This window comes from Pteronotus mesoamericanus, unplaced genomic scaffold, assembly GCF_021234165.1.
Source record: "Pteronotus mesoamericanus isolate MK-2021 breed Mesoamerican mustached bat unplaced genomic scaffold, CSHL_Meso_final contig_24, whole genome shotgun sequence".
NCBI classification, from domain to species: domain Eukaryota; kingdom Metazoa; phylum Chordata; class Mammalia; order Chiroptera; family Mormoopidae; genus Pteronotus; species Pteronotus mesoamericanus.
Window position 1 is genome coordinate 20,807,471 of NW_026555100.1, and position 18,663 is coordinate 20,826,133.

Sequence of the window (18,663 nt, forward strand, 5' to 3'; positions counted from 1 at the left end):
TTGGTAAGCATCACAGCATATAAACAATTTGTTTGTCTCTTTAATATAGTAATCTCCAGGAGAAAAAAATTTTAGACTATACTAACACATTTCACTTATCATATATTTTATTATCTATTATGTGTTTTAAAATTCACATTTGTGACAAAAGTGCTTTGCAGATGTTTCTAGGCCTCCAATTAGATCATCAGGGCTTTATTGTTCTAATCAACTTTATATTACTATTATTTCCTGTCATATTTAGATATTTTACTTTTAAAAGATTATAATTTTATAATATAGGCTTTCCTTCCATCATTAGGGTCACACACACAATAATTTCATTAACAGTCTGAAACTCATTTAAAAGGATTTATTTGTAATTCAATTTTTTGGATTACATATACATGTTTTTGAGTGGAGGAGAAAATGAAATAACATTAAATTCAAATACAAACTCTTATTGGAAATTTAAATGCCAATCTTAGTTATGCTCACAAAAAGATAAGTAGCAAACACAAAATCTGATTTAAAAGATTGTCTCGAACCATCTTTAAACCCTAAAAGTAATTTTAAAAGCATATGTAAATGTCATATGAGTTTAACCTGAAATTTTGTATGATCCTTAAAATTGTTCACATGTTTATAAAATTAAGAATGTAAATCAATACTTGAGGTAAGAATAAAATTTGCAATGACGATGACTGTGTCTTAAATGCATACGTACTTTTGTAACATAGATGTGCATCCAAGAAAACTTCTGTGGACATACATTCATATACTCTGTATTATTTTTTAAAGTTAAATACTTGGCAAAATGCTTTTTGAGAAAACTCTTAACTAAAATTTTTGTGATGGGCATCCCAGCACATTATCTTTACAGTTTTTTCCCAAGCAGAAAGACACTCTAAACTATTATTATTTTCAAAGGATGTAACTATAGAAAAGATGCTTTGTAAAATTTGATGTTATTATTGTGGTTCTAAATACATTGAGAGAGCTATGATTACATACCTGGCACTTCATGCCAAACTCATTTTGTCATGAAGCACAAGAAGTTATATTTCTTTTGGCCAAAACCATATATTAAAAATAGTTTAACTGAAACACTTTAATATTTCATAATTGTCACTAAAATCTAGATACTCTGTTTTGTTAAAAATATTAGGAAGGGCCAAAAAAATGGAGGATTTTACTTGGACAAAGAAGCTAATGTCCGTTGAAATCAGAGTCTTCACCTCCCCGTGTTCTCTCTGCCAGCCACACTTATTCACAGCATCTCCCTCAGTCCTGTAGTCTCATTCCTTCGTGATGCCTTCTGTGAGCAGCTGTGGCTACTTAACACGTAACACATGCGACCTAATACACATACACACACATCTTTTCCCCAATTTCTCTTTTTTGTAACTTGACACTCATTATTATCCCACCCATCACAATTATATCTGATTATTCTTTAATCGTTATATACCCTTTGCATATCAGCTTTTGAAATATATGACAGATTGGTGGCTATGGACAAAGGGATGAAATTTATTTCTTCTTCAAATTTTCCTTTCACTATAACCTATTCATTATTAAAATTGCAACTTCAAAGCCATCCATAAGATCTGATTTCTTCTTTGCCCAAGAGCATCATATTAATAAGTTTCTAATGGTAAGACTTCTACTTCCTTTCATCTACAAAAGATACCTGATTCTGATTTATTCATCCATGTCTGAAACTGGAAAGTGAGGGAAAAAAGTTTCTAGCCATTAGTTTACATGAAAGTTAATACTCTTTAATGATTTTTTTTCTAAGAGAAATATCCTGATGAATCATGAAAAATTGGAGATTTTTCATAGTTTTAAAAGTTACACTGCACACTTTATGAGTAGTTATTAAAAACTTGTAACTTTGAACTTTAGCAATAATTCTAAGTGGAATACTGTTACTTTATAGTGACTATTGCTTAACTAAACAGGAATGCTAATTAAGTAGGAAAGAGCTGTAATTTGTATTTCCATACATGATTTGTTTAAGCCTTTGGTTTTGTTTTTTTAATTCTTAAATAAGATGCTTATTTATCACTTTCCATTAATTTTACCATTTCAACAAAAGTATTAAAATAGTATTATATGGATTAAGTGCATTTGTTTTTAGTTATTTTTCTATGAAGACCCATATTAAAAATAGATATTATAGGTTACAGAGAACTCTGCTAGTATCTGTGTACTCATACACAGGGGGAAATTTTGCTTATTTTATTACTAACAAAGTGTAACCTCTATGAAGAAGAAAAAAATATTTAAGTTTTATTTTCCTCCCAAAAGTAAAGAAGCCAATAATCATACTGATTGCTGTTCACATATAGGACAGAATTTTACAATTGTAAAACTGGCTATTCTTTATAAGAAATGCTCTAAGACCATCTAAGTTTACTTTTATTTTCTTTATCTGACCTGCAAATCTTACTCAACTCTGTAAGATATAAAATGCCAAACCTAAAATGCCAAGGTGAGAGGCAACAAGCATTTATTTAGGATTAAAAAAGAAAACAAAACAAAAAACAAAAAAGGACAGCTGTTCTGGGAGCACTGATTTAGGCAGAAACCCAAATAGTATTCCAATTGGGGGACGAAAATAGGGGTTTTATGAGAAAGGGAAAGGAATAATTACATAAGTTAAATAATGAATTTCTACTGCTGTTAATAAGCTAAATTGTTCTTTATACTAGTGGTACTAATTCTAAAGAATGCATTTGCTTTTCAGTCCAGTAGTCAGAATGCCTGCTTTCCAGTTTACTTTCAAAGTTGTTTAGAATACAATGCAGTATTGGCCCAGCCCGACGGTGATTTTACCCAGTTTAAACGTTCAAAAAGTTTGAGGAATGTTCAAGGCAACTCCTCTAGGATGGCAGCTCCATTCTAATGTGGCTCCTTTTACCGTATTTTTCACAATTTTTAAAGATTTTACTTATTTATTTTTACAGAGATGGGAAAGGAGAGAGGAAGGGTAAGAAACATCGTTGTGTGAGAGAAATGTTGATCTGGTTGCCTCTCACCCACCCCCAACCAGGGACCTGGCCTGCAACCCCGGCATGTGACCCTACCAGGAATTGAACCTGTGACCTTTTGGTTTGCAGGGCAGCGCCCAAACCACTGAGCCACACCAGTCAGGGCTCTTTTTCACAATTGAAACAGAGGATATAACAAATAATTAAATCATTGTATAGCACTTAGTCTGCCTGTTACTGAATTTTTCCTCAAATTCATTCCACATATTAATTAGCAAGTGAATCTACATGTCATATTCTTTGAACATCTTCTTTTATAAACAGGTCAGTAGGTCACTATTACTCTTAAAAATAAACTTTTTAACATAGATTTACCAGTCTTTATCTCTAAGTAAACTTGGTTTTTACATCCCCTTTCCTCTACTTTTTAACCTTATTTCTTATATGAGTGATTTCCAACTTCCTATTTCCATGTAGATATTATTCAGATATCAATGCTCTATGGAAGTTTCTATTATATTCATGAAAAATGTTTGACACTCCAGTTATCAGTGATACTCCCATCCATACAGCTATTGAAGAACCATTTTTATCTCTTACCTGTACTGCCTAGTATTGTTCATTATGTTATGACTTGTATATATTTTATTCTTCAATTTAATAATTCTTAAGCAGTCAACAATTTTTAAATAATCTTCCACAGTATCTTTATGGCTATTAAAAAATTTACAATGTATTGATTTATTGAAAATACAATATTATTTCCTTTGTACAGTTTTTTCATAGCTCTAATTTGTTTTATTTATTTTATTTTCAACACTATAGTTAAATATCCAGCTGTACATTCTCAATTTATTGCTGTAATTTGTAAAAATCCAAATATTCAAGATATTTTAAGTCTTTTCAGCAATTTTAGCCACATATTAATTAGATACATATGGAAATAGAATTCTGTTATGATTATTTTTCTAGTCTTTTGAGAAACTGATACTTACCAGAACTTCTGTATGATCAAATAAAACTCAGCAAAACATTAAATGTTGTCTCTTTAGGAAAGACCATAATGACCTTGATGGACTTGAAGACTAAATGAAGGCCCTACATATATCTCTTATGTAATTGGTTATTTTACTAAGTCAAATTATCCATCTTCACATGCATGCCAGTTGAGAAGATTAAGCTTTTCCCTAATCATATAGATTTATAAAATAAAAGGTAAAAGCTTAAAATAATTGCAATAATAAACAAAACATAAATATTTCTAGAAAATACTGTCTTATCTGTATGTTTTTCAATATTGAACTATTATTGGAAATGATATTTCTGCAAATATATCAGACTATAAATTTTACTTATAATTTATTACTATAATGAAAAAAGCAACACAAAGTGAAATTACAGAGAACTTTCTAATACCTGTTTAAAAAAATTAGTAAAATACGCAAAATGTTTCTAATAACAGCATCACCTATCATACTCAAAATATTCATTTTTAACATTTGTATCAGCATCAATCATAAAGATTTAGCTTTTTTAAAGCAGAAGAGTTTTTATTTATATGTTTATTTTTTACTTTATAATAGTGACTTTTTTGTTGTTCAAATACATTTGTCTCCACCTTCCCGCCACCACTTTTCCCTGCCCCCCTCCCCCATCTCCCTCCCTCAATCCTTCCCCACTTTGGCTTTGTCCAAGAGTCCTTGCTATATGTTCCTTGACTTGACCCTTCCCTTCGCTTTCCCCGCCCACCTCTCCCTCCTTTCCTCTTGACTCTGTTGGTTTCTTTTTTTTCTCAATGTTGCTGGTCATATTTTCCTTGCTTATTTGTTTTGTTGGTTAGGTTCCACTTATAGGTGAGAACATATGGTATTCGTTTTTTGCCTCCTGGCTTACTTCGCTTACCATAATGCTCTCTAGTTCCATCCATGCTGTCGTGAAGTTTAGTAGTTCTTTTGTTCTTTCTGCTGCGTAATATTCCATTGTGTAAATGTACCCTGATTTTTTGATCCAATCATCTACTGATGGGCATTCAGGTTGCTTCCAACACTTGGCTATTGTAAATTGTGCTGCTATGAACATTGAGGTGCATAGGTTCTTTTGAATTGGTGTTTTGGGATTAGTCCCAGCAGGGGAATCAGTAGGTCAAAAGGCAATTCCATTGTTCGCTTTTTGAGGAAATTCCAAACTGTTTTCCACAGTGGCTGCACCAGTCTGCATTCCCACCTACAGTGTACTAGGGTTCCCTTTTCTCCACAGCCTCGTCAGCACCTGTTGTTTGTTGATCTGTTTATGATGGCCATTCTGACTGGTGTGAAGTGGTATCTCACTGTGGTTTTAATTTGCATTTTTCTGATGGCTAGTGATGCCGAGCATCCTTTCATATGACTCTGGGCCCCTTGTATCTTTTCCTTGGAAAAGTGTCTGCCCAGGTCCTTTGCCCACTTTTTAATTGGATTGTTTGTCTTCTTGGAGTGGAGTCATGTGAGTTCTTCATATATTTTGGAGATCAGACTTCTATCTGATGTATCATTCGCAAATATATTTTCCCATATGGTTGGCTCCCTTTTCATTTTGCTGATGTTTTCTTTAGCCATGCAGAAGCTTCTTATTTTGATGAGGTCCCACTTGTTTATTCTTTCCTTTATGTCCCTTGCTCTAGGGGACACATAGATGAAAAAATTGCTGCGTGGGATATCTGAGAGTTTCCTGCCAATGTTCTCCTCTAGGACTTTTATGGTGTTGCAACTTATATTTAAGCCTTTTATTCATCTTGAGTTTATTTTTGTATGGTGTCAGCTGGTGATCAAATTTTGATTTTTTGCATGTAGCCATCCAGCTCTCCCAACACCATTTGTTGAAGGGGCTATTTTTACTCCAATTATGCTTCTGCCTCCTTTGTCAAATATCAATTGACCATAGAGACATGGGTTTATTTCTGGGCTTTCTATTCTGTCCCACTGATCTATGTGTCTGTTTTTGTGCCAGTGCCAGATTGTTTTGATTACAGTGGCCTTGTAATATAGTTTGATGTCCTGTATTGTGATCCCTCCTATTTTGTTTTTCTTTCTCAAAGTTGCTGTGGCCCAGATTTAGTTTTTAATAAAATTTTTAATTTTAAAATTATTATAAATAAACTAGTTCCAATTTAGTTTGCTGAGGACCTTACCTAAAAAGTTCTGCAAAGACAATACAAATATGTAGAGTATGTAGTTTCTGTACCTGTATAGACATAGTATTCAACTTTATGGTCCCTGGTTAGCATGCGTATATTGTAAGCTATAAATGAAGCTTAGAAAAGGTGCACCCTCTAAGTTCATGATAAGAAGAAGGACAATGGAAGATAAACTTAATTTCATTTGTTCTATTTATATCTCACTTAACAAGTTATGTAAAGTATATATTTCCCAATTTATTTCTATTAAGTAAAAGTTACAAATAAATTATATACACTTTATATACATACATATACAAATGGAATATTACTCAACCATTAAAAAATGAAATCTTGCCATTTGCAACAACATGAATGGACCTGGACCTGGGGTATTATGCTAAGTTAAATACACACAGATGGCTTTCATGTCTTGGCTCCCATATCATTGTAAATAATCAACAATGAACATAAGTGTGCATATGTCTTTCCAAATTAGCTTTTTTGATGAACAAATGTCCCAAGGGGGAATTGCTGAATCTCAAAGTAGTTGTATGTTTATTTTTCTTGAAGAAACTCTATACTGTTTTTCATCATGTCTGGACCAATTTATAATCCCGTCAACCATGCATGAGGTTCCCCTTTTTTCCATATCCTTGTCAATATTTGTTATTTGTTGTCTTTTTTATGATAACCATTCTGACCAGTATGAGGTGAGATCTCATGCTGGTTTTGATTTGTATTTCCTAGATAATTAGTGATGAGCATTTTCTCATGTGTGTGTTGTTCATTTGTATGTATTTTTTGATAAAATGTCCATTTAGGTATTCTGCCCAATTTAAATAGTTGAATTTTTTCCATTAAAGAAACAGAGAGGAAAACTAAAAAAGATTTATTAGAAAAAATTAATTTTGTGTGTAATTAATAATATGAAATATAATTTAAATTTGATCACGTTAGTGTTTAAATGACATTTATTTTAAAACTACAGTTTATAACATGGAATGTTATTTTCTAAATTAATTTTGCCAATTTTAACTTTATTGTATTACATAGTTATATTTAGTAAACATATTTCCCATTTTACTTATCTAAATAAAATCTTAGTTCTCTGATTTTGAAAGCAAATTAGGTGCTCATTTAGTTTTTATAGTACAAAACAATATTAATTTGTATATGTTGTTTATCTAACTTTTTATTTATGGTATATAGCAGTTCTTTGTAACTCTAGCACAAAGGAACACATTTGTGCTTCATAATTTTATTTATATCTATAATTGCTAAGCTATTAACATAAATACAATTAAAATATACTTTTCTCTGAAAGGATTAGCAGTTAAGGAAAATTTATAAGACTATATACAGTTACATCATTCTGGTTAATTTATTGTTTTTTTAATGTATTTTTTAATTTATTTTTTTCAAACACATTTGTCTCTGCTTTCCCCCCACCACTTTCCCTTGCCCTCTCCCCCACCCCTCAACCCTTCCCCACTTTGATAATTTATTGGTTTTTAAACAAACTTCTTATATCATTCAAAAACCCTTAAAATAGGGTAAGGTAGTCAGAATTAACTATTTATTTATTTAATGTATTCTTATCATTTATACTATTACAGATGTCCCCATTTTCCCCCTTGGCCCACCTCCACCGAGCCCTCACTGGCCCACTACCCTTCCATCAGGCCATCACCACGCTGTTGTCTATGGTAAGGGTCTCCAACTTGTTAGCATCTTGGCCACACTAGGAGAAGAAGAGTTTTCCTTGGCCACACATTAAATATACAAACAGTAACAAAAACTGATGAGCAAAAAAAAAAAAAAAATAAAGTTTTAAGTAAATTTACAATTTTGTCTTGGACCACGTTCACAGCCAATGGACTGCATACAGCCTGCAGGCCATGGGTTGGACACTCCTAGGTGGGTCATGCATACATGTTCTTTGGTTAATCTTTACTGTTTTTATCTTACAACTTCAGGAAAACAGTGTTTGTACGTGAGACTTTCGGAAATACCTAACCAAAGGCAACACTTGTAGAAATGATTAGTTGTTCCACAATGCTAAAGATAGTATTCATGCTATACTTCATTTCACTAAAACTACAACTAATTGGTCTGTGCAAGACCACTCTCTTTTCTATTGACTGAGTATTTCTCAATTTGTGTTCAATACTTACTTTTCCATCCTCAATCCCATAAGCAACCATCATCTAAAGATTTAGAACCAATAGCAAACTGATTGACATTTTATATATATGTATTTTTCATGAGATCCTTCCGCATATTAATATGCTATTTTTAGATACAAATTACAACAAACTTGGTTTAAAACAACATTGATTATGTCACAACTTTCATAAGTCAGGTGCCCGGCCCCAATTTATCTGGGTCCTTTGCTCAGTGTCTTAGGAGGCTGCTATCAAGTGCCTGACGATTTACATTTTCATCTATAGGATGGATTGGAATCCCTTTCAAAGCTCATTAGATTACTAGCAGAATTATTTTCTTTTCTTCAGTTATAAGTGGTTAACTGTATCCCCTGGTATCTGTCCCTCTCAATAAGCAGTCTGCAACATAAATATTTGCATCTTCAAGCTCAGGGCAAAAAAAGGTCTCTCATTCCAATGTGCTAAGACTGAGTCTCATATAACTTAACTGAAGCAAGGAGGTGACATCTTATCACCTTATCATATTCTATTAGAAACGAATCACAGATTCCACCTTCACTGCTTAGGACAGGATTACACAAACACGGGATTTGTTCTGGGGCATTTTAGGGTGTTATTCTTATAAACCATTAACTGAAAACTTCCATATCGACCTTTACTCATCTCTCCCTTTATTCTCCCTCTCTCCCTCATTTCCTTCCTTCCTTCCTTCCTTCCTTTCTTCCTTCCTTCCTTCCTTCCTTCCTTCCTTCCTTCTTCTCAGGCTGCTATAGTCTCTCCATCTTATAAAGTGCCTACCCAGAATCGGCACTCAGTGACCACTTGTGCAATAAATTAAAAAAATTACTGTCTTTAGTGCTCCTATTATTATTTTTTTATTCTTAAAGTTTTTATCTGTCAACTACAGCAGAATAAAATAGATTTTGTTGTCCTAATTTTAAACCTAGTCTCAGAAACTTTCACTAGTATTCCATTCATATGACAAAGAAGAGACAGCGCTAGGAATGCACCATGGATCTCTCCCATCCCAAAGCTAGGGCTTTTTATTATAATACAGTCAAAAGTCACTGGCATTTTCACAGTTTCTACTTTAATTTCTCCTGACTGACTTAATGCTCTGGCTTTTGTTAATGGATTTTTAATAAGAAAAGAATAATTTATTCATTGATTTATTTGTGTTTCCAGGGATGTTTCACCTTCACCAAACAGGATAAATCATAATCTGTTTCCAGTGCCAGAGAATGACGTTGCACAGAACTCTCCTTCAAGCTTCCTCTTAAAAGTGTGTTTTGTGTGCACTTGCCTGAGTTTTAAAAACTCAGTTTGAGATTTACTTGTTTATACTTTTAAGTTACGCTACAGGAAAAAAAATAATGCTTGGGCTTTTCTCATTCCATAGTGCTCACTCCTTTCAAACCGAACTGTTTCCTGTTATTTTTCTAAAAAAATGTGGGAAGAATATTTACATCTAAGACTAGTATTGAGATGGTAGTTCAAAAATATAGATTTAATGAAAATCCATTATAATTGAAAATTAATCTTAATACTCCCCTACTTGGAATCATTTTATTAATGTATTTTGAAGTGATATATTAATTAAATGATAAAATATGGTATTTGCTTAATAATAAAGTCATGAGGAAACTAAATTGATTTATTTCTACAGTAGAAGCAGAGCATCTGACATGCAAGAAATATACAATGAATTCTTACTGAGTAAATGCATGTATAATCTCTCAAGTAAATACCTAATATGTTAACAATAGTGGACATAGGTGTTGAAATCCACTATTTTTTGAAATTTTGATTTATTTATTTATAGCTAGGTTATTATAACATGTGTTTTATACCAATTATTGATTAAATTGAATAATTCCTAATAGGATACAATTATTTAAAGATTTTATTTATTTATTTTTAGAGAGAGGGGAAAGGAAGGAGAAAGAGAGGGAGAGAAACATCTATGTGAGAGAGAAACTTCAATTGGTTGCTTCTGCCCACCCCAAGCTGGGGACCTGGTCCGCATCCCAGGCATGTGCCCTGATTGGAACTGAACCAGCAACTTTTAGGTCTGCAGGCCAGTGCTCAATCCACTGAGCCAGGGCAATTTTTAAATGTAAACTAAATAGGCTAATTTTATTTGTCAGTAATTTGTTTCCATGGTGAGGCATATTACCCAGAGGAGAAAAAATGTCCCTCATTCCTCTGTTTAGAGTTTTGTGATTAAAACAATATATTAGGAAAAAAAGAAAAAGGAAAAAGAATAGAACCCCTACAGACATGTTAAGGCACTGCTTGAATTTTTCAAAGGTCCATCAAAGCTTGTAGGAGAATTTCTAAACTCGTATTCTCTTTATGTGTATTATGTGGTTGCAGCAATTGTATTTTGAGTTAAACCAGTCTCATCTAATATTTACAACTGTTGACACTATACTTAAAATGTATAAAACTGAAATGCAACACAGTGTCTATAAACAGTTGAAGTAATGGCAAAAATAATTCTTATGGGTCTCTTCGCTTCCTCCTTTTCAAAATTATTTTCATCAACTTAATTTGATACCACCATATTGAGAGTGTGTGTGTGTGTGTGTAAAGAGAAGCACAAATAAATAAATATATTTATATATGTGTACATATGAATACACGTGTGTGTATATGGAGAGAGATGCCACTTAAAAGTAGATGGCAAACAAGGCACCCTCAGACACCGTGATGTGTCATGTAAGCCTGGTTTGTCTGGGCCAGCCTGGAGAGGTGCCTTATCTCTTACGGTGCCCAGTAAAAGCATGTTATTTTTCTGCCCTTTTTGAGAATTAACTAAAATTTGGTCATTTCTGTCTTTAAAGTAGAATTCAGATAATGAATAAAAACAAAAAAAAGTGTGAATGGGAAGTAGCATCAATATTTATATGTACAGTATAAAGTTAAACAAAATATAAATATATCTCATTACATAGATTTTGTGTAAAATGTAATATAAAATTATATAAATATATTTCATTATATTTTATATTCTACATGTCTACTAAGAAATACAGAGCAGTGACAAATTTAATTTTATAGTTCTAGCTAGATGTCAGATATTGGACATACTAGAGTTTGACTGAACAGACTGCTGAAGGGCAGATGCATATGTATAACTCTCACTTCACTGAAAGATTTCTGCTTGCTTCCCGACATGGGATTGATATGGGATTTCTCAACACAGTATTGGCAATGGGCTCCAAACTTTGATATATCAAAGAAATTAGTGGTTATCCACACAGCAGTCAGGGACAGAGACTTAAAAAATAAAAAGTTGACATTTTCAAAAATGTACCAAAGGGAAAATGGCCATGATGTCAACCTTGGCTGCTTTTGCCATGTGTCACTACAACCAATCCAGATGCAGGGAGCAGGGATAAATACATCAAGGGCAGAGCTTTATGTGTTGCTGGTTTTTGGATTTATATTTGAAAGTAAAAGGCCTCTATTCTCCTTCCAAGAAATGAACAGCAATCTGTATTCTAGGCAGTAGATATATTTAAGGGTGCTTTCAGCTAAGGTTGTTAGAATAGCTGTTTTTCTTGTGAAGTTCTTCAGTTATGTTATCAGAAAGCATTTTTGTTAGTTTTCTGTAATCTTGCTTAATTTTCTGAATGAGGATTAAGTATAAAATGACAGTATAAAATTTCAAAAATGCAAGCTGCTATTTTCATGCCACTTATTACCTTTTAACATGATATATAACTTATTGTTTCTCTCTTTTTATGGTGCTACTATGTAAGATTCATGAGAGAAGAGATATGAGTGGGCTTATTTTATTGATATTTTTCAGCTACCCAGAAGAGTTAGTTTTACCTCAGTGACCATCTATAAATGATCATTAAATAAATGAATTTCTGAGAACATTAAATGCCAGAGGAATGAATATCAGCCTTATCTTGTAGGTAACACAAATGATGTGAAATTCAAAATTGGTATATTGTGTCTTAAGAAATTCCAGTAAAATATTCCTAAGTGTTTCAAAAATATATAAATTTCATGAACCCCAAACCATTTGCATGTAAGATTATGATGTAATCGACAAATCTGTTTTTTCAATATTTTTGACAAAATACTATTTTTAAATTACTATTGCAAAACCATATACCAGAGGGTTAAATATGCCAGTTAAATTATCTCCTGAAAATTAAGTACAATATACTTATTTATAGGTTGGCTACATTGCTATTTGGAGCTGGTCATGCTCCAGATTGCTACAGCATAATATTGTGGGCCGAGGAGGTCTGGAGGGAAAATTTGTACTTAGAGAATGTGGCAGAATTTAATAGGGAATTTAGAATAAAGGTACAGCACCTCCTTGGAGGTGTTGTATGAAATATCTTTCATTTATCTACAATTATTGAATAAGAATTAGAGTTTTATCTCCTATAATAACTCTTCCTACAATTCTAGAGATTGTAAAACTAGTAATGAAAGTTTTCTTAACTAAAATGTTTGATCTCTTCCAACTTATCTGATGACAGAAGTGCTACTTTTAGCTGATCAGCATGATAAATGTATTTATCATGCTGATCCTTAGTCTTTTGATTGGAGAAAATAGCCTCTTTCCTGGAGGTATTGTCTCATTATATTTTTATTTAAAACTAAGATTTTCACATTAAGGTAATGTGTGCTGTATGTGTTAGAGTATCAGATCAACATGGCGAATCGTAACATTTAATTTGTTGAAAATACTGAGCCTATTGAAATTATTAAGATTGCTTTGAAAAATAATGCAAATATAAATTACCAAAAACTTAGAAAAGTTCCTATCTTTCTCATTATTCAAAAATTAACATGTTCTTATTTCTCTAAGTGCTAAATACTGTATCTATTCCAATGACTTTTTAGGCAAATTTTTATTGTGATGCTTTAAAATGCAAACATGTAATCTAATAAATTTATAGGATCATGGATTAAGAGGTACTATTTCCAGAGACCTAATAATATCAGTGACTTGAAGGATTTTAAAATTATGACCCATCAGATTGTTTCATCTTGAAGGCTGTTAAATGAAACCAAATGGTTTGAATCAGGAGCAAAAGAAAATAGCACAATAAGTGAGAACATAATACTAAAACTTAAACTTAAGCTAGTGAGAGGGAAATCAGATTGGTAGACTAAGGACTCACAAAGTTACACATTTTGTTCTTTTGTCACTTGATGAGATACTGCTTTTCCTTTCAATTTTTTTCTAATCAATGTTCTTTAAGTGTTTCTCTTTGTTTTTGTTTTTCATATTAAATACTATTTTCTGTTTCTTAATGTTCTCACCTTTTTGAAAGGAACTGAAGCCATTATTTTCATAAATCTTAGTAAGGTGCTCTAGGGTTAGGCAGAGGGATGCAATATTCCTCCCTTCGGGTACTGGAGAGCAGGGCGTTTAGATCTCTGAAACCCTTGAAAACCTCTTGATCCACACATCCTCTCAGCAATTTTCTATCCTTTTCTCTAATGAACTGAACAAAGGTTTAAGACATGCAAACGATATCATGTCTTTAGTTACTCACCAGTTTGTAATCTTGAGCCAGGAAATACGACATTTTCTCCACAGAATGGAATGATAATACCAACCTTAGAGGCTATGCTACAGAGTGATTAAAAATATATATATATATATATATATTAAAGCACTTTGAAGAATTCAAAGATACTGAGTCAAAAATACTCATATTAAGCTTTATGGAGTGCTCACTTGGTCTGAGTCACTCTTCTAAGCATATATTTATAGCCACTTACTTAATCCTAATAACAAATTTATGAGGTAGGTGTACTATGTTATCTCCATGTTAATAGTGAGGTGAGACACAGATGCTGTTTAATTTGTCCAAAGTCTTAAAACAGGTAAGCTGAGAACTTTAATTTAAAAAGAAACCACACTAATTCATCGGTTCTTTCACTTGGTTAATTTTACTTTTATTTTGCTTGCAAGTTAGCAAGGAAGCATGGATTGTTACGTTGTCCTGGCAACCAAAGGTGGGCTCCTCTTTGGGCTTCCTGTGCCTAGCACTTACAAAAGCAGAGGCCCAGTCCTTTACTAGGTAGGGCAAAAAAGAGGAGCTTGACGGCCAGGTAAAAAGAAGAATTTTTCATTTTTAAAGAAATGCACACAAAAAAACAATAATAGATTCCATTGTGAAATGTGTGTGATCGAGCGCAGTGACCTTTGAAATTAAAGGACTGTGCATCCTATGAATAAGAAAACTTTCAGCTTGCTCTTTTATAATAGTTTTAAATAAATTATATATATTTATATATTCTATTGTGCAAAAAATCTTTATGAAGCACAAAAATGATAGATGAAATAAAATGCATATAAAAACAGAGTTAAAATATTTGCTCTGTGCATCCTGTGGAATGTTATCCACAGCTAGTCTAGGAGAGCAAATCCTGGGCAGGAGTCATAAACTGAGGGACCTCAGAGAGCAATATGACCTGCCAAAAACAGTTATTCTGCAAAGAGGATGGGACAACCATCTGAACACTGAACAATCTCATATGGCAATTTGGATTTCTACCATCTTCTGGAAAATCAGAAGCCCTGGCAACACTGTTTTGCATGCCCACATGAAAAGCTTTGACAGAAGCTGAGCACCAACTGTGCTCTTCACACAAACCCTGCACTCCACAATTTATCCCCGCCTTCACCATCCTATTGTCCCCTTAGGCTAATTCACTCTTTTCTCTGGTCTCTTTGTTCCTGGTAGGCATTTGAGTTTGGAACCTCTGAAGTAGAGGAACAGGGATTCTATCCCTCTTGTACCTCCATATAATCAAGGTCATTTTGAACAATTTTGTGTGAATAAATTCTTCAATTTACCAGGAAACTGAGCGCATCATTCTTTCAATAAGACTTGCTGGTGTGCTCACTGGGCACTAATATCTCATTCAGTTTCATTATTTACTGGGAGGTTGCACAGGAAAACAGAGGAACTAAAATAAAATGTATCCAAGTGCTTCAAAAGACAGGTATGGTAAAAAATGATGGTTTATGCTTAATCTTGCCTGGATAGTTAAGTCAATGTATTAAAGTGTCACTTTACTAACGTATCACTTTACTAAAGTAAGTATCCCTGTAGTAAAAGGAATTAGCATTTTAATGATGGCTTTTTCTCCTTAATTGTGTAACACAAATGTCCACTGAAATTTTTATGTAGGATCCTAACAACTGGTTTACCATCTTAAATTGTTGCAGGACAACTTAACACTTTATAATTAAATTATGCTATAGACAAGATAAATTTAGTAACTTAAACTGGTCAACATTTAATTATTTAACAGGGTCACCTATTTAAAGAGAGTATGGTCTGATGATATTAGTGTTACCAAACAAATGGACCCGTGGGGTGGTGGGGGGTGCCGACATGCTATTACCAAAACAACGACACCCCGCTTTCCTGGGGTCCCTCGGTTGTAGGTCCTTTGCCTGCCGCCCTTGGAATTATGGCTCTGAATGGCAGAGTTTGGTGAAAAGGAAAGGAACTATTTTTTAAAAAGTTATACAGGTTTGATTAATGGCTAAAAGTCACCCTTAAACCTCCATATCCCTTTAAAACAATCACCATCACACACACCGTCCTGCCTTCCCCCTCTTTGCCCAGTTAGCCAGTCAGGCCAGTCAGGGGTACCGTCCTTCAGAAGAAAAAGAACAGACGTCCGGGGCTCGCGCTGGGCAGGCCTCTTGCGGTTCTCAGCTCCATCCGCTGCGTCCCGGCGATCTCCAGCTCTTAATCCATATCCACGTGGCACCTTCTCATGGCCCACTAGCAAGAGTCCTTTCTCCCCTCTTTCTTCCCGTGTAGTCTTCACACTGTTCCCCAGAGTCTATGTCCCTTGTTCTCTCCTGCAGGCCCCTGTCTCTCCTCCTCCTCCCTAGTTACATTCTGTATTAAGTCTTTTTTAACCTTCCTGATTAGCTTTTGTGATAGACAAAATGACCCTTTTTGCAAATGAGGGATGAAGCTATCCTGCTATTGACAAGCAAAATGACTCTCAGTGGCCCTGCTCAAGGCTCCCATCCCCATGGTGGCCCGCCCTTTGGGGGGATAATATATTTTTCTTGAACACCCCAATCTCTGGATCCCATTACAAATACTCTTTGGGGGTGGGCCCTGGCTGTGCCCAGTTACATTAGTATTTTAAATTCTCTACTAACTTGCTTACAAAGTAACAGAGAAGATGGCTTTCCTTAGAGATTACTTCTCTGCAAATTCATGTGGATAAAGAGTTCCAGTGCATTAAACAAGTGTGTTACTTTGTTAATGGATAGCGTGGCACTGGTAATTAACTATGAAATCATTAGGCTTTTCTGTGCTGTGACAGTTGTGTTTACCTATAACAGATTAATGAATTCCTCAAATGTTTCTTTCTCCCTCTTGTTATTTCAGATTAGCCTTGAGTGGAACTTGACAGAAGATGTTACAACAGTTTTATCTCTGGAAATGGTTAGCTTCAGGAATTATCCTTGTTTCATTCTTCGTAATCTGCTTTGGCCAGTATGAAGATGGTAAGTAAGGCTGCTTTTAGTCTGACCTTTATATTTAGTCAGGATATCAGTTATTAAATGGTTAATGAAACACACCAGAGAAATGAATAATGCTAATTTGTAGTTCATTTTTAAAGGTTAATAGTCCTGTGTAATAATTTGCTTTAAATAAAGTAACCTCGCAGAAGTTGCTTCCCATGCACTTTGTTTCTTAATAAGGATTGCAGTATGATAGATAATACGACAAAGGCCTCTGTTTAAACACTTACTAATTCTCACTAAGCACATTCTATTTAAAAAAACCTCAGATTCTGTTTAGTAACCCTTGAGCAAACACAAACAATGATCTTAGATAAAGCTTAGCAATATAAAAGCTATCAAAATTTCTTTTGAGAAGAGATCCCTGAAGGGGTCAAAAGTAGGTGCTGTAAGTGATTTCGGTGTTAACACTTTAATCATGTATCGCACTATTTCATCCCCCACTATTTTATCTGGAAAGAGTAAAAACACAAAAGACTCGACATTAGACATTGTAAGTCAGCTCCTAAGAGTGAGTTAGTCACTTTAGAAAGATATATTAATCATCAAGCTCCTTAGAGACTATTTAACATATGATGTCTACAATGGCCCAAATGTGTCTCAGAAATTTCAATATTGCAGGAATCTATCTTAGAATACTATATAATGAGAGTTAGGATATATAGAATATGTTAAGGTTAATAGAGAAATTTTTTAAAAAGACAAGGTTCCTCACCTTAAAAGTTGCTATTTAAGAAAAATGAGTTTTGTTCTTTTTTCTTTTCTTTTTTTTTTAATGTTTATGGTTCTTACCCAACATTTATTCAGCATTTAGGGTACTGAAACAAGCCACCATCTTCTTATCTTTATTGCCCTGTTATCTAGCCGCTCTTAGTGGCATCAAAGATTATGAATTTTGTGTATGCTTTTCTTAGTTAATTGAATGACTGAAGATAAATGAATTAATTTTGCTTTATTCCAAACAGTGTTCAAATTGTGCACATATTAAGATATTCTCAGTTCTCCACCGTTAGACAAATATGTCTGTTTTGGGATTTCAGGAATACTTTACAGTAGCAATTATTTTCATAAAGTCAACAGCCTACTCCCCTGAAAAGTTCTGCTAATTAGCACAGTGTTGACTTCAAGCACATGTGAGTTTAATGTTCATGTCATTGCCATTTATGGAGCTTGTGAATCTTCAATCTAACAACACATTTAAAATTGTAGTAATAAAATAAATAATGTAACTGCTAATTTGAAACACAAATAAAAATCAATGCCACTTGAAAGAGCATGCTTTTCTAGTAAAATAATGCATTTTAAAGTGTGTCCCGGGAATAGGTAACAAATCAGTCTGTGTTGATATTTCTTTATGCCATAAGACATTCTGTTTTTTTATTTATATTTAATGTTCACATGGGCCAAGCAGGGAAGGATTCCATGTCATTGCTCACATTAGACATTCACAAACATGAACTTTTTAGGAATGTAATTCAGGCTATCAGAAGCTATCGCCCCTGGTTGAACCTGTAATGCTATAGATTGATTTTCTTAATAATATCATTAAAGCTCTTGCTCTTTCTAAAAGTGCTTGCATAGCCTGCAAAACAAGATTATCAGGTCACTGTTGGCCATCACATAATCCACTTTTTGAAGCAGAGTGGAACTTCACACCCGCCATCTCATAGTTTATAGAGAGGCTGCCCCATAAAGCACTGCATTCATAGACGACTTTCTTTATAGCCACAGTTAGAAAGACTTCTGGGGTCTCTCTTGGAGGTAAGTGACTCAATACTTATGAAGGCTGAAGGGATAGGAACTATGGCAGAGTAACATAAA

General features: G+C 33.7%; 1 protein-coding gene across 13 annotated transcripts in view; it reads left to right on the forward strand.

Annotated features, from left to right (window-relative positions):
• The first annotated feature begins 16,733 nt into the window (after positions 1-16,733).
• The window catches only part of PCDH15 (protocadherin related 15), a 704,528-nt gene continuing 702,598 nt past the window's right edge, over positions 16,734-18,663 (forward strand). For all 13 annotated transcript variants that reach the window (XM_054572779.1, XM_054572777.1, XM_054572778.1 and 10 more), the window contains exon 1: positions 16,734-16,824. In XM_054572779.1, coding sequence (XP_054428754.1) covers positions 16,734-16,824 — 91 coding nt within the window. The remainder of the gene's footprint in view (positions 16,825-18,663) is intronic.